Source organism: Anser anser, assembly GCF_964211835.1.
Source record: "Anser anser genome assembly, chromosome: 3".
Classification (NCBI taxonomy): domain Eukaryota; kingdom Metazoa; phylum Chordata; class Aves; order Anseriformes; family Anatidae; genus Anser; species Anser anser.
Window position 1 is genome coordinate 46,224,184 of NC_139722.1, and position 16,735 is coordinate 46,240,918.

The 16,735-nt window shown below is 33.8% G+C and overlaps 1 protein-coding gene across 7 annotated transcripts in view; it reads left to right on the top strand.

The window, feature by feature from the left end:
* The window catches only part of GRIK2 (glutamate ionotropic receptor kainate type subunit 2), a 411,583-nt gene that overhangs the window by 362,587 nt on the left and 32,261 nt on the right, over nt 1–16,735 (top strand). For all 7 annotated transcript variants that reach the window (XM_083831531.1, XM_083831527.1, XM_083831524.1 and 4 more), the window contains one exon: nt 14,001–14,226. In XM_083831531.1, the coding sequence (XP_083687657.1) occupies nt 14,001–14,226 (226 nt within the window). The remainder of the gene's footprint in view (nt 1–14,000; nt 14,227–16,735) is intronic.

The following is a 16,735-nucleotide window of genomic DNA, read 5'->3' on the forward strand; positions in this document are numbered from 1 at the left end:
TTCTCAGTAAAGCTTTTTTAAGACCAGCACTCAGGACTGCAATACTGAGATAAAGAACTATTTTTTTTTTCCCCTTAATCAATAGGAAGAGAGCTAGGGAAAAAATCCAGAGAAAGATGAAACAATTATGAAAACTTGGTATTGAACAAAGAAAACTTCCTAAAGCTGATTTTACTTGCTTTTCTACTAGAAAAAAAAAAAAAAAGCAGTGACTGACTTTTACTCATATGTGTCAAGGGCAGCAGGGATACTTTTGACATCTCAAAGTGTTAGCAATTTAACATCTGTAAACAGTGGAGAATGTGGAAATAAAATAAGAAGAGAGAGAATCTTAAACCTAGCAAGAAAAGAATCATTATACCTAGCAAGCAAAACAGTGCAGTGATATATTCTACTTCTGAAAAAAAAAATATATATATATATATAATCTCTATATTTTCTTCTTTAAGATGTAAGCAAAGTATATGAACAAGGTGTCTCTTCAGTGTAGCAGAAATCCAATTTGTTTCCGCCACTGGGGTCAGTATTGGATTCCATAATGTTTAACTTCTTCAGTTATGACCTAGACAGAGAGCACCTTAAGCAAGTCTTCAGGTGAAGACAAAACTGGGATCGATAAACTGGGATTAATTGATTGGTTGTGTTGCCATTCTGAAGAGCCTTGGCAGGCTTGGAGACATGGACAGGCAGGAACCTTATGAAAGTCAACACAAGAAAACGTCAAATCCTGTGTCTGTGAGGGCATAACCCCATGTACTAGTGTACATTGGAAGACTGGTCAACTTGGCTGCATCAGGCAGAGCATTTCTAGTAGGTCAGGGGAGGTGATCCTTGCCTTCAGCAGCTGTCAGACACATCTGGAGTGCTCCATCCAGTTCTGGGCTCCCCAGTACAAGAGAGATGGGGACATAGTGGAAGAAGTCTAATGAAGGACAACAAAGGTGATTAAGGGATTGTAGCATTATAAGAAAGTCTGAGAGAGCTGGGTCTGTTTGTCCTGGAAGAGGGAAAACTTGAGGGTGGAGATGTTGATAAATATTTATAAATATCTGATGGGATGGTGTAAATAAAACGGAGACAGACTCCTCTCAGCAGTATCCACTGAAAAAAAAAGTTTTTACTGTGACGGTCAGGCACTAGAACAGGTTGCCCAGATGGACTGTGGAATGCTCAAGCCTTGGAAAATGTCTTGGGCAACCTGCTCTAGTAGAGCTTGTGTGGAACAGAGTTTTGGACTAGATGATCACCAGAGGTCCATCCCAAACTCAACAATTTTGTGATTTTGTGATTTCTATTGCAGTCTGGAACAACAGTATATTTGCCATCCTCTTACAGAACAGGAACTACCCTCCATAGTTTGATTTTCATTACATGTTCTACATCCATTTGAATTAATACCTTTTAAATGGATCTTTCTTGGAAGAAGTCTACAGAAGAGCATTCAGGAAGGGAGCAGTATTTTCATTAACGCATTATAAGCTGTTTCTCTGTTCCCTTACCAGCTTTAGTGTCAGCAACATTCCTCCTAGAACGGAAGATGAACCCTTTCAAATTTTAAGCCCTTTTTAACTCAAGCTAGACACTTGTTTTAAGGATCAGGTTTATAGGTTGTTCAAGTCTTATCTAAGCCTAATACTGAAGGAAATACAAGCCGTGTGAAGATAATATTTAATACCAGACAAAAACAGAAGAATCATGCTTCATGAGTTTTCAACCCTGTAGTAGGAGAAAATTAACCAAGTTACTGAGGGTTTCTTTATTTCTTTTTACTCAAAATGAGAAAGTTAAATGCTAATTGTAATGTAAAGAAAATGCTATAGCTATGTGTCTGTGGCTTCCATATATATGTATATATATATTTGTTATTTCAATTGTTATTTCCAGTTCATTAGACAAAATCATTTTGGAGTTATCTCTGGATTTAAAGGCCAAAAGCCATCAGGGATACCATAATACCTGGTTATTATCCATCATTCTAGTAGGATAAAGTTATCTATAGAATATGCTTGCTGAAAAAAAAAAAAAAAAAAGCTGAAATTACAGCAAATACAGCCATGATCTGAATGGACAGAGTGTGCTGATCACCAGATGTGATCACATCTGTCACAGCGAACATGAGTATAGTCTTCCGATAGACCTTTTGTAAATTGGCACCTTTCTGGAAGGTTTGGTACAAGTCTGTCAGATAAGCATAAAACAGAATTAAGTTATAAGAATATAAATGCAAATTCATTAGATTATTAATTGTTTCTGGCTAAGAAAAGATATTGAATGCATAGTGTTAATGCACACTACTAAAGTTAACTTGCTAAGATGAAACAGTAATTGTCAATTGTCAACTGTCTTATAACTCAAATCAAAAGATGTTTGTACAGCTATTCACCTTAAAGCAGTTTTACTTTTTCTTCATTTATTCTGTTGCTGACAGATAATGTTTATCACCTGTCTTTAGCAAAATGGTGTATCATTCCAATTGATTTTTGACCTGTGTCCTTATTAGAAAAAAATATTTTACTGGGCACCATTTTAAGCAGTCTCAGCAAATATTCAAAATAGAGATGAAATTGTTTCCTTACTTCCCCGAAAAGTTTCAGACATTCTGTATTGTTGGATGTTTCTGGTACTCTCACTGCTTTGGCTGCTTTTCTTTTTGGATAATGCAGAGAAATCAGACAGAAACTATGTTTCCCAATACCTTTTTGCTGAAAAAATATCAAAATTACATTTTGCTGCTGACTTAATGAACTCACTAACTGACAGATTGATGCAGGGGAAACACAGAATCTGCAACATGAGGTACAGCTACACCCAGCAGTTCCATGCAGGAATGTCATGTATCCTTAAACATTCTGATAATGTCACACGATTGTTAATATAATCAATTTTCTAGGAGTTACTCTATCATGTACCAGCCCATACAATATTTCTGTAATGACACATGGATTTCCATTAGAGCATGTCAGTATATAGTGTCAAATATTGATTTGATTCCTCCTTTTGACTGTATTTCGGAACTCAGATGCCATGTTCTACAGAGTAATTATTTCAAGATAAGTTTGAAGAACTTCATTTTTGATATAGCATTCTATGCAACCACAAAAAATCATGGATAATAACGTGTAATTGCTCTTAACACGTAACTATACACACATAAATACAAATTAATATTTTGATTAGAAATAGAAGTATATAAATTCCATCACTGGAAGTAATAGAAATATTTAACTAGAAAGCCTAAACTAAGTCATCTCTAGATGTCACATTGCATGATCTTACACAGGATTTTTTTTTATGCCAGCTCGGGAATTCTCTGTCAAAAAATCCTGTTTTGTAAAATAAAAATCTTCCATGGTAAGTTTTGATTTTTATTATTGTCTTCATTTTTCTGCCAAGGAAAAGCAATATGAAATTTTGCTCTTTCCTATTTTTTCCCCTATTGTTCTGTCATTTTTGTTCCTAACACATTATTTTTAATTGCTTTTTTTTGAAACTTGATTTCACAGTTTCTTTTTCTAATTTTCATCACAATTTAGTGTGTCTGCAATTCCTGAAATACCAAGATTTTATATAGGACAGAGATTGGATTTTATTTATTTATTTATTTAATTTATTTATCTCAAGTATTTAATAGGCTTAGAAGTTTCAACTTTGGGGGAAATTAAGGGATATACGTAGCACTTATACCTTTCTCTTCCTTTTCACTAATTTGTAAAATATTTGTTTAAACAATAAATAACAGAATAGTATACTACCTTTGTAGTGGAAGTTTTCCTTTTAGGAATTTGAATTTGAAATTTGAATTCACTGTGTTTAGTTTATAACTAAAGTTTCATAACTCTCAAGAGGGGTATGTGCCTACCATATTTTCTCATGTAGTAAAAAAAAATGATGTAACGACTGACAGAAGGTTACATCAGTCTAATTTCTTATTTCCTTGTTTTGGTTGGTATGGGTCTGATTTCTGTCATTGAAAATGACATTTAATAAGAGTACATTTGAACTTACATTTCCATGAGATATGCACACAGAAAGAGATAAAAATGGGAAGAAATAGGAGGTCACAGTATTTTTCACCATGATCTTTCCAAGAATTCTGGGCAACTAACAGGAACATAATTATACATTCATAATTTTTTACATTCATAATACATTAACATTCATAATTTTCAGGTTGCAATGCTCAGACCATACCAGATGAGTGCAGACCTAGTAGACCACCTCACCATTGTCACAGAAATCAGAATCTGTTACTACAGCCAATGTAAATTGTGCTCAAATTAACATTACTTTTGCAAGTTAAAGTTTAATCTAACCTGTTCTTAGAGAAGGTATAGTAGCCAAGGTTCTACTGAAATTACAAGCTGAAACATTTGTAGGTAGATTTTGAACAGCACAAGTTTTTTCAGTATAGGATGGTGGAAATATAGTGCATTTTTTTTCATTGTTTTTGTGTTTACTTGGCCTCTGCGAAAACATATCAAATGTTGGAATTCCAGATTCAGTAGTTTCAGAAGACCACACACGATAATGCTACTCAAAATGTTTTTTTCTTCTTTTTTTTTTTTGAAATTTTCTGCACAGTTCAGTTATCTATTAAGACGTATCTCTGTAATCAGCAATAATAAAATAAGTATTTTAACACAAAATTAGCTTGAGAAATCTGTGAGAAAACGTGTCTTTGGCTGGGTTTTGGCGTATAATGTAGTGTAATATAAGCTAATTTCAGTGATTTAAGTCACTGAATGATCAAACTGATAAAATAGCAATGAACTTTCACTTCCCTTTTCTTTCCTTGATAATTTCCAATTACTTAATTCCCACTACTTTTGAGAGTGTCCCTCTGACAAATTTGGAATTCACCAGTTAATAATACTGGAAAGTGAATCCCTCTCCATTTTTTCTGGCATGCATTTGCTGTTCTGGATGTTCCAAACCATATATGAAGCAAAGCCTGTGCAGAACTTTATTTAGTCTTCACAAGTTATACTGTGTTCTATTCTCTATTATACTGCATCACTGGTTGTATTTACACTGCGTATTCTCTCCTATTACAGATGTCCAAATTGCAGTATGCAAATAAAAACATAAATTGTAAAAAAAAAAATCTAGCTTTCTTCATGTTATACAAATACAAGTACTGCAACTTTTCCCATCAACTTCTGAAAAGTTGGGTTGGGACTCTATGTACCAGTGCTGAAAAATTACTCTAAGCTAAATCTTAAAAGTCTACAATTGTACATACTTTCCATACAGATCGACAGTCTAACACACATAAATTCATCTATGCAAAGCTGATGTGTTTTTTAGTAATCAATTTGTTTGAAAAGTTGCTCTATCTTTTACTGCGTTATGTCATCCCAGACTTTTAAAATTTCTTTTTATTTTAACCTCTCCATTGTTTGATGAAAGCAGCATCTTAAGTGTTTTTTTGCTTATCTTCTCAAGTATGTTGTTCAGGAGACTACAGATGTTTCAAGATAAAACTGCCAGAATTATTCTAAGACCTGACAGATTTGCTAACAAACAAAATGTTTTTCTGATCAGTATCCTACCACTCCTCTCTACCTTTGATATGAACCACATATGGCATCAATCCTGTTTGCCTGAATTAACTCCAATTTTCTAGTGACCAAGGTCAGACAATTACAGAGAAAAACTCAGCTGTTCTTAGCCAGCACATATGGTCCAGTATTGTTGGTAATTTACTTACTATAATAAAAAAGTACAGAATGCTAAATCCAAATCACATCGCAGAATACCTCAGTGGTGGATGCTAATATAAAGCTGGCAAATATTTTATGTGAGATACTTTATAAAGCAATCCTTGAAATAATTAAATTATTACTAGTTTTAGATGTTCAGAGGTGTTTTTTTTTTTTTTTAACTGGGGGAAAAAACATAGCAATCTGTCTTCTGTCTTGGTACTACTAGACTGATTTCAGTTAAGTTTAGGAAATCTATGAAGATTAATTAATTAATTCCTGTTTTTTGCAACAAATTAGCAAATACTAGTTAGTAGTCTTTCTATCAGTTCTCCTGATTCAAAGAAATTTTGTATGGTATGAGTTTGGCTCCTAATGCTACCTGATGAGTTTCTTTCAAATCACAACACCTACAGAGGTTTTTTTAGGTGTAATGCTTTCGTTAATGTCTAGTGTATAAGTATTCATTTTGCTTTGAGCATCACACAAACATCTTCCATGCCAGTTTAGATGCTGTGTTAATACAGTCATTAAATTCACGTCGTTGTAATAAATTCTCACCTCGTTAGAGGTAAATATTTAAAGAAGTATTTATGAAATCCATGCTTAGTTCCAGCTTTCAGAAAATATGTGTATAATGACACACTGCTTTGGAGAAGGAGATTGCTTCCAGTTACAGTGCAAAACAAGTGTAGAGTTTTGTACTGCAGTTTGTATCAGAAAACAGGTGGCGTGAGCAAAAGAGGATTTATCTTTACAGAGCATATAAAATATAAATTCCATTTTAAAAACAGATTGTATTTGCTTAATGTCTTATTCCTACTTATAAAAGGAAGAAACCTACAGAAGTATCTCCACAGTGTAATCTCCACAGTGTTTTTACACAGAGAGCCATAGTGATGTTAGCTATAATTCAGTAGAGGACTATAAATCATTCTGATATGAAAAGCAAGGAAGTTTTCTGATATCCATTAGTGATTTTGGAGCTATAAAATCTTTACTTATTTCCAGGTCAAAGATGATAGTGAAAACTTATTTAAATGACATTCATTATTCTTTTATATATTTATTTATTTATTTTACCCATAAATTACTTTAAATATTTAACATTTGTTCAAAATCTTTGTTTTTTAAAGCAAAAAGTCAGCACAATCAGTGCTGTAAAATGTCTTTCTCTGAGCTCTGCATTTTTCATTCCTTGTAGCTCCATTCTTGGCAGAAGCACCTTTCCTACCTTTTTTCATTTGTGCTCTATGGACCATGAAAACTGCCATTATAAAGAACACTATATGCATTGGTTTTATTGTTTTTATGCTGACACAACAAAATCTATATTGGCTTGTTCGCTTAGGGGTTTTCAGGCCTCAGCAGTTCTGAAAAAATAGGGAAAAGCCCAAAAAGAAAAAAGGAAAAGGAAAATGAAAAGGAAAAGGAAAAGGAAAAAAAAAAAGAAGAAGAAAAAAAAAAAAGAAATGCCCTGAGGTCAGAGTCAATGAGACCAATCTGATTAAAAAAAAATAAAAAGTATCTTTTTCACTTTTCTTTGATCACTAAAAACTATTTAGTCTCATAGTTCTAGGAGACATTAAACAAATACAGGACTACAAAGGTAATTTTTAGTACTAGTGATAATGTGTTCTGGAAATCAGACGATACTCAGATGCTCGGATGTATTAACAGAGTCTGTCAAGTGGTAAAGGACAGTTAAGCTGATTTATGTTTGGTCTGTTTTCCAGTGTGGGTGGAAGAATGTATATTTTCTGTATGCTTAAGATGCTAGCGATTAACACAATGCTCTGTAAAAGCTATTCCTTAGCTTATTGGAATGATTCAGACCCGTGCACTGCACATACGTGAATTCAGAGTCTGGAATGTCTATGGAATTATATTATGCAGGCACCAGGTGCGGACATGCAATTAACACCAAATTGCATTTTACACATAATGTGATCAGCAATGTCAAATTTGGTAAATATACTGCTTCTGCTGCCTCAAAAATCAACATTTACTTTTGGACTCTAGAATTAACTAAGGCTCATCTGAAACAAGAAATTATTTTAGTCATGACAACTAATTTACATGGATTGTTTAAAACAATGTGTGGAAACAGGATATGTACTGTGAAAAGCTATAAAATTAATAAGATATAATAGCTGCCATTATGATTAATGTAGCTGATTATGATATTTACTATTATTTTAATATATTTTAATATATTTAATATATTTTAATATATTACTGTTTAGCTCAGAAGTCCTAGTAAAAGACCATTGTTGTCTGCTTCAGAAACATTGAACAGTTTGGAGAAACCAGTATCTATTCCAAATAATTCAGTTATATTAAGAACTGGGATAGGTGGATTAGCGTAGCCAGGTATAAATTACAAAACCGAGAAGAACAAAACACACAAAGGAACAAAAACATCTTTGGTCACTGATATATACTGGAACAGTAGAAGTCGGCCTTTACAAATTTGAATTTGGTTCCAATTCAGGGAGATGATCAGGCTATTTGCGTTTATTTACAATTTGTTTAAACTTGTGCAAGTGCTTTTTTTTTTTTTTTTTTTTGACAGCCTTATGAGAATTCCTAAAACATTCTTTACCTGAGGCTGTTGGTTTGTTCTCTGAGCCTTAAGCTTGTCATACTATGATTTGAAATGTATTCAATTAATTAACTTTGTTTATCTATTAACTGTACTAATCCTCTGTGGCCTACAATATCGGAGATGTATCCCAAATGTCTTAGAACAGCTGTGAACCATAACAAGAAATGTTTGCTTTACCTAAATTTGACAGCTAGCCTTCTTACTTTCAGAGAGATTTTTTGAGATACATTAGTACTTTTGCTGTTATTAACAACACCAGAAATGTATTTTCTAGCTTATTTCATAGCTATGTGGATTTAAGGCATATGTCAAAACAAAACGTCAAATAAACAAAAAAGAATAAGGAATGAATGAAGTAAATGTATTATACAGACAGTTCACCCTTGATTTCTGTACTGGTGTTCAGGATTGCCAAGGGGTTATGTATGAAACAATTGGGATGAGTGTACTTGAGTTTCAAAGAACTGAAGTGTGAAAAAGAAGATATATTTTCCTTGCTAACAGTAGTCTTGTCTTTGGCTTGAAGTATAAACTTCATAAATTCACAACGTTTTTATTAGTTTGTTTCAAACAGGAAATTATGTATGTGTGTTTTCTTGAGGAAAAAAAAAAAGAAAAATCTCATTGCTTAACATCATAATTTACAAACTTTCTGGAAATATTTATTACTGTATGTAACTTTATACTGATGATGAATCACAGAAATCAATGAAAACTCAGAGTTGGAGGGGACCTCTAGAGATCTGCTTTTCTAATTGAATGCAGAACCTTAGATTAGTTTATCCAAGGCTTTGTCAAACTGTCTCGAATATTTCCAGTGAGCAGATTCCACTGCTTCTCAGGCTACCTAGTCCAATGCTCAGAATATACATGTTTTTATATTCACACAGAATTTTCCTTCCTTTTCCTTCCTTTTTTTACTTTTCCTGCCTCTTGTTCCATTGCCTCTTATTCTGTCACCATGCATCCTAGTCAAGAGTATCTTCAAATTATCTCTAACCTTCTCTTTAGGAAATGAAAGAATGTAATACAATTCTGTGTAAGCCTTCCTTTCCCTGGGTTGAACAACCCCTTTTCCAAATCTTACTTTGTAAGTTAAGATCTCCAGCCCTTTGATCACCTCTAATCATTTGGAGGACCAAAATGGAACACAACGTTCCTGGTATGGCCTGAGAAGTGCCAAGACATGCTCCTGCTAGTCAGTTCCCAAGCCTGTATTCTCTGATGCTTGGGATTACTCTGTCCCAGGACAGGCTTTGCATTTATCTTAGTTAAGCCTCAAACAATTCTCGTTAGCCCAACTCTTTAGCCTCTTGAGGTCTCTTTGAATGGTAGCTCATTCCAGTGTACCTATTTGTCCTACCACAAACTTAGTGAGGACACTTTCAATACCATTTTCCAAACAGCATATCAAGATATTGAACAGTATCAGATCCACTTCAGACCTGTGAGGCACTCCACTCATGCCCAGGTGCCAGTTTGGCCTCGAGGACCACATTTCAAGCTCAACACCTTAAACCCGTCCTTCACCTGTAGGGGTTCCATCTGTTCAGTACCAGCATGTCCTCAAAGATATTGTGGGAGACTGTGTCAGGAACCTTGCTAAAAGACCCATATTGATGGGTCTTTATGAATGTACTTTTTGTACGTCATTCTCATTGTCACAAAAATGTAAGTTGTGATCTTGATGACGTAGTCCAAATGAAGTGACACGTCACCCTGTGTTTTACAGAAGGTAAGAATAAACATGTATAATCGTCTTTAGCCTTAAAAAAAAAACATGAATCACATAACTTTAAGAAAAGTGATTTGAGACCACTAATAATGGAAAATCAGAAAAATAAAAACCATGGTTGTTAAAGGCACTGCCAAAAATGGAAAATAGTGTGGTAGAATTAGCAGTCTGTTATTTTTGTTGGTGGTGGTGGTAGGTTTTTTTCTCTCCATAAGGATTTTCATGGATTAATTCATATGTATTGGATAGTGCTCTCATAAAATACATAAGAACCGGTCTTCTGATTTATTTATTTATTCCTCGGAATATAATCTTAATTAGCTTTAATCTTTCTTTGAGCCTCTTTTGAGTTAAAATATTGCATGGGTGCAAGGAAACCTAAGGCATTGTCCATGACAACCAAATACTTTTAGAAGCCACGAAAGAAATTGGATGCTATCATTAAAATAAAAAATCTTCATTAGCGTATCAATAACAGTGTATTCTGCACAATCCTTTGTAGCAATTTGTCAGAATTTGCCTGGCACATTTTACTGTGCAATTATCCAGTCTTGTCTTGTATCATGAGGTCTGCTTCCCTGTCCTTTAATCCTTGTTTATTTTGGCATTCATCCAACATCCTGATATTTTTCTAACTTTGTGCTCCAGAGTCTCACTACTCAGAGCTTTGTCTTTCCTAGCCAGTACTTTAGGACAGAGAATTAACATATTACTAACAACGATTCCTCTTGTTTCTAGCTTCAAACATATACATAGCATCAGACTAACTTACAGCTTCTGCCATACTTCCTTTTGTGATCCTTGACATGCAGTTATCTGCCAATAATCTTTAATGTATGAATGCTGAGTATGTCACTGACAGTATCCTCTGAATGTCACTGTGAGAACTTCTATTTTATGCACCAGCTACATGAGTTTCTTGATTTGTTTATCCTTTTCATGTCCAAATTCCATGTTAGTTAGTTCTCTTATTTTTCTTCCAGTGAAATTCAAACATTGCAAGGCAGCTTTCTTACTGTTCTGCATTGTCTTCAGCGTTACTGAGGGAATACAAGCATGATAAATCATGTCATCACAGATGAGCTTATGCAGACATAATTTCTGGTTGCTTTCGAGTTAGGTTGGATTTCTAGACAGTGATTTCCAGTGAGATGAAACAATATGGTGAACTAACCCAGATATATATACACTTCCTTGATAGAGTATATAATTTGATTAACTAGATTTATTTGCACAAAATGAAACAAGATGAAAACATAATGTAAATTGCAGCATCTGCTTCCATCACTATGAATGACACAGTCATAACCACCAGAAGCATTATGTACGTATCAGAGTGTCATTCTCTTTATTTCAATGTCAGATGGGCTCCTGATGCTTTTGATTATTCTGGCTTCTTGAGTTTAGTCAGCTGAGTCTGCTGAGTAGTTTGCTAAACAGAGAGGAAAACCATTTGTGTTTATATTTTCATGAATCAAAAGTTTAGTTTTGTTTTCTCATATAAGCATTCTCTCTTGTGCATAAAACAAATCTCATAACCTTTATTATAATTTTTTTGTAAGAATTTTTGACCACAGCTTAAAATCTAGTGGTCACAAATACATGGGCTCTTTTCCTTAGCATCATTTCTGTTCTGCCTTTTAGCTTTTAGGGATGGAAGAAAGCAGTGCAAAGATATTGTAGCATTTTGCTTATATGACAAAACAGAGATTACTGTGCACTTTCTATCACCCTTGATAGCTTCACAGTGGAGATCCATGTGCACTTTTTTTTTAATCTTTGTGTTACCTAGAGTATCAGTATATCATGTTAATACACTATTTTTTTTTTAATATTACAGTAGCTATGCTATACTATGCAGAATTTTTCTCTTATTTTGTTTGTGACTTTTGCTCCTTTTTCAGTAGAAGCTGAGGCATCATCCTAGCTGATTAAATCAGTCATCATAATATGAGCACATTCTGTCCTTTAGAGGGTATTGTCTTACAGCGCTGTCATGCTGTAATGCTTCAGTAGAGAGCAATCTTTCCCCTTGCTAACATGTTTTTAATCTGGCAATCTTTTTTGCAACATAAATGCAGAAATAATCTTTTTGCAACATAAGTGTAGAAATACTTCTGTATGTTCATTCTTTTCCTTTTTTTTTTTTTTTCCAACATGCATCAGCAATGTATCTCACAGTTTACCCAGATTGTTTTGTCTGCCATTTTTTTATACTGCTCAGATTATTTACAGTGGTTAAAATTTTTGTTTTGTGTACTGGGGTAAAGATTGTATGGCAAAAGAATTAAATGATAATACGGGCTCTTGGCAAAATTTTACAAATATTGGAAAACATTCATTTTCCATCTTTTCTGCATTACATAGTGATTTAGATTCCTGCAGGGCTGATGTGTATTGCTTGAATTATTTTATGCTGCAGTACAGTATTAAGTGCTTCAAAGAATTATTTGTCAAAACAAACCCAATGAAAAGAGACCATGCCTATTTGTTCTTCTTAATTCTGTGCATTCACAGTATATTTTGAAGTAAGATGATCTCCTCTTTTGTTGTTACTAAAATCTTTTTCAATCAGTTGCTTATCTTGTTCTGTACAGGGTCAATGAGTTAATGCAGAGTCCTAGAAGTCTTCAGTTTTGTTAGCATTGACACTAGAGTTCATTAAAATTCTTGATTTGCTAAGTCCTCTGGCAAACTGAAATAAGTCTTGGACTGTATCTCAGCAGGGGGACAAAGTCATCCGTTTTTCTAAATAAATGCTCTTTTTATTCTACATACACTGCTAATTCTCATTTGGGCAGAATTTATGGCTGCCGATGAGCTGAACTTCAGAAAGATTTGTAGTGCCAATCTTGGTTAAGTATCTCCACCGGAGCTGATAGCAAAATTATATTTAAGGCTGACATTAAAAGATGAAAGATGCCTTAAGAAGTCCAATTGTACCAGTCCTCAGGCTGTATCTCCACATTTTATTTACTGGGCAAGAATTAACATGGCTGAACATGTTCTGATACATCTGAGTTTGAAACTTTGTTAAGCAGATGGGGACAAATGTAATATGAAATGGTCAGTCAATGCCTTCACTTTATCCAGTAGTTATCATCTCTTACACATAGTTTTTTACAAAGATGAGGGAAGTCTTGTTGTTGTTGTTGTTGTTTGTTTGTTTGTTTGTTTGTTTGTTTTAAAAGTTATGTGTAGAGAAAGGCAGTGATTCCTCTATAGCTGGATACCAATACTTTTGCCAAAGTATTGTCTCCTTTGTCCCAGTCCTCTCTCTTTTCTATAACACAATAGTGCTTTGCATTCAGGAAATATTAAAGTAGAAGACATGTACTCACCTTTAGGACTTCTAGCTGTCAATTTATCAATGACAAACTAATATTAATAAGACCAGTGCGAAACTATCTTTTAGCTAAAATCCTTCTCCGAGTATTTTTGCGCTGTGTGACGGATAAAATGGTTATTGCCCTCTCCCTCATAATTGTTTTTTCCATAATCTGCCATCTGTAAGTGCTTTGATTACTTCAAGTTGCTACACTGTGCATTAGGTTTTTAGAAATGCTCAGGAGTAGCAGAATGATTGAAATAAGCATGATAATTTTAAATGTGCCAGAATCCAACAGATCCTATAAAACTCACCAACGTTGTTGATGAACTTGGCTATAGTTAAATCCTTAATAGTTTTCCACTGACTTCAAACACTTGTAGCCCTTCATCCTAGACAAATAATAACATATAAACAATGATAAACAGATAAACATTTTCTTGAGAATCTGTCCAGCTGCTTTGTTTTCCACAGATGAGATGAAAGATACAGACACTCTTAGAGGCATCCCATGGTAAAACCTGATAAGTAGTAAAATGTGATGAGCAATTTGTAAATTAAGAATTTGCATTCATTCTTAAAAGTGTTTTATTCTTATTACTGTTGTGTCTAATATTTGTCTTTCAGAAATCCAAAATCTCCACTTATGACAAGATGTGGGCCTTCATGAGTAGCAGGAGGCAGTCAGTACTTGTTAAAAGCAACGAAGAAGGTATCCAGCGTGTGCTTACCTCTGATTATGCATTTTTAATGGAGTCAACAACCATTGAGTTTGTCACACAGCGGAACTGTAACCTAACACAGATTGGAGGCCTGATAGACTCAAAAGGTTACGGTGTTGGAACTCCCATGGGTAGGTGATACGTCAACCATTTGTTCTCTGTTCATTAATCTTAGTTGCTCTAGTAGTATAGAAAAGCTCCAATATACTATTGCTTTCTCTATATTACTAGCATTCTCTCATTCTCTTTTTCCTACCTAAGGAAAGATACTACATCTTTTATCAATAATTATGAATTGTATTTCATTTTCTATACAGAAAAAAAAATAGTTACCTTAGATGAAATTGGATGTTTTCATATGATGTTTCTCGTACATCATGCCTTGTTTCTCTTGCATGTTGCTCTACAACAACAAAATTACTTTCCACATCCATTTTTTTTTTTAACCTTGATCTCTCTCTTTAGAGAATGAAGTGCTATTAATATAAAGCTTGCAGAAATAAATGCAGATAATACAACATTTCTATAGAGAGAGAGCTAAACACTTAAGTTCTTAAAATAAGAGGAAAGATTCCATAGTATGTCATGTATAATCCACAGACAAAAGAACTACTGAATTAACTGTATGGAATATGCTTTTGTAGAGCAATTCCAATACTGTAAATGTTTTCTAGGTCAGGTGTTCTTGTCTGCATAAAAGAATTTGGCTGCAAGATTAGAAGCCAACAGCAGACACTTGTTTGGTTTCTAGAATCCACAGGCTGGAATTCAACATGTACTGAGGTTCTGGGTTCCTATTGTCTGCAGTGATTGTTGAAGGACATGTGTTGAGGATCTGGCTTTAGATTTTGGAAAAGATAGGAATAGAAAATACTAAACTGTGTTAATTATAAGAGTACTGACAAAGGGTCTGTCAGTATTGCTCAGTGATCCTACTTAATATTGTAATATTCTTCCACTGACTTTTTTGCAGGGCCAATATTTGTCTTGTTTTAAATTTATTTTTAAGGAGAATTTATTGCTTTGTTGTTGGTATGAATATGTTTATGTTTTCTCTCAAATATGTCTCACACTTGTTATTGATATTAACTGTGTTAATAGTATACAATAAACCATTGTGTAGGTGAAGTGGAGTCTAATACTTTAAATTAAGAACATGATAATGAAGGTTAAGAAATAAACATTAATTACTGGAATATCTTGCATAAAGAGCTATCTAGTAATACCAAAGATAGGTCTCCCTGTATATTGTAGATATTTACTGCAACCTTAACAGCATCTTTATACTTTTAGTGATTTCAGTATAGCTAGTTATGAAGTGGACATCTCCTGAAGAAATTATGATTCTGTCCATTCTGTCTTTGAACAGTTAGTTGTTAGGAAAGTATTTTTAATGGATATACCTTTTTTTTTTCCATCTTGCTCTATTATGGCTTCTTATATTGCTGAATATGTGCTATAGCCATGTAAGTGCCAGACAGGACTAGACTTCAGTCCCGTTGTTATTTTGGCATTTAATATTTTCTGAAATATAGAATGTTTCCATTTTATTTTGAAAATGAAAAATATCTTCCAATTAGACTTAGTATGAGGAAAATTAAATTTTACTAAGTTTAAAATCCTTGAATAGGCTGCTTGAAAGCTTTGGAAGTATCTGAAGCATGCCCAAGTAATGGAAGTGTCCATGGAAGTTCCCAAGTGATAGGAAAATGAAAGACCAGGCTGTTTTTAAATGCTTTTGCTTATGCATAAATCAGAGAAGCAGCATAAATACCAGAGAAAACAGATGAAAAGCAAAGATAAAGCCATAACCAGAATTCTAGAAAGACCAGTTAAGTTTCAGAGGAAGAAGTATTGGATACAAACAGATAAAACAGTAGGTAGACTGTCTTTTGGGCTTTGTATCCTACTTTATTCAGGGAGAACAGACACTACATGTACATTATTTCCTCATTAACTTTGGCTCATATCAAAGACATTATTCATCTCTTAAACATCTGCAAGATTTCAAGTAATAAAAAAAATATCTTGGTCAAGAGAAATAGTGGTGTTGTACAAAAGGATCTGTCAGCTGACAATTTTCTTGAATAAAAACAAAACAAGTAGAGGACATACCTGCAGGAATCATAGATTACCGAAGGAGGTAAAAGAAGACTTGAAGCAGTGGTAAACTTAGTGAAAGAAATTAAAATAAGCTCAGTAAAACAGTTAAGGCCTTCATAAAAGGAAATAGAACGAAATAAAATATAAATTAAGATTTTCATAAAATAAATTAAAATAAAACAAAACAGCATCTGGAACTTTCACAGCACAGCTAAGAATAAGAGATTATTCCTTTGTTTGGGCATTACCGATAAAATGCTATCCAGAGGCAAGAGCTAATATTTACAGAAATTTTGTATTCTGTATGTTAACTATATGGTCTCAGAGGAAGGAGATTGGGTTGCCTCTGCTAAAAGAAGGCATACTTCACACATATTTCAAGGGAAACCTTATGAAGAAGTATTTCTACAGTGCCTTTCAGTTTTTGTGAAATATATTGCTCTTTTGAAGGTAAAAAATCTTACAAAGCTGTGTATAATGTTAATTAGTTAGTATGTTAATCTCATTTCTACAGGAAAAAATGAATTTCAGAATTGT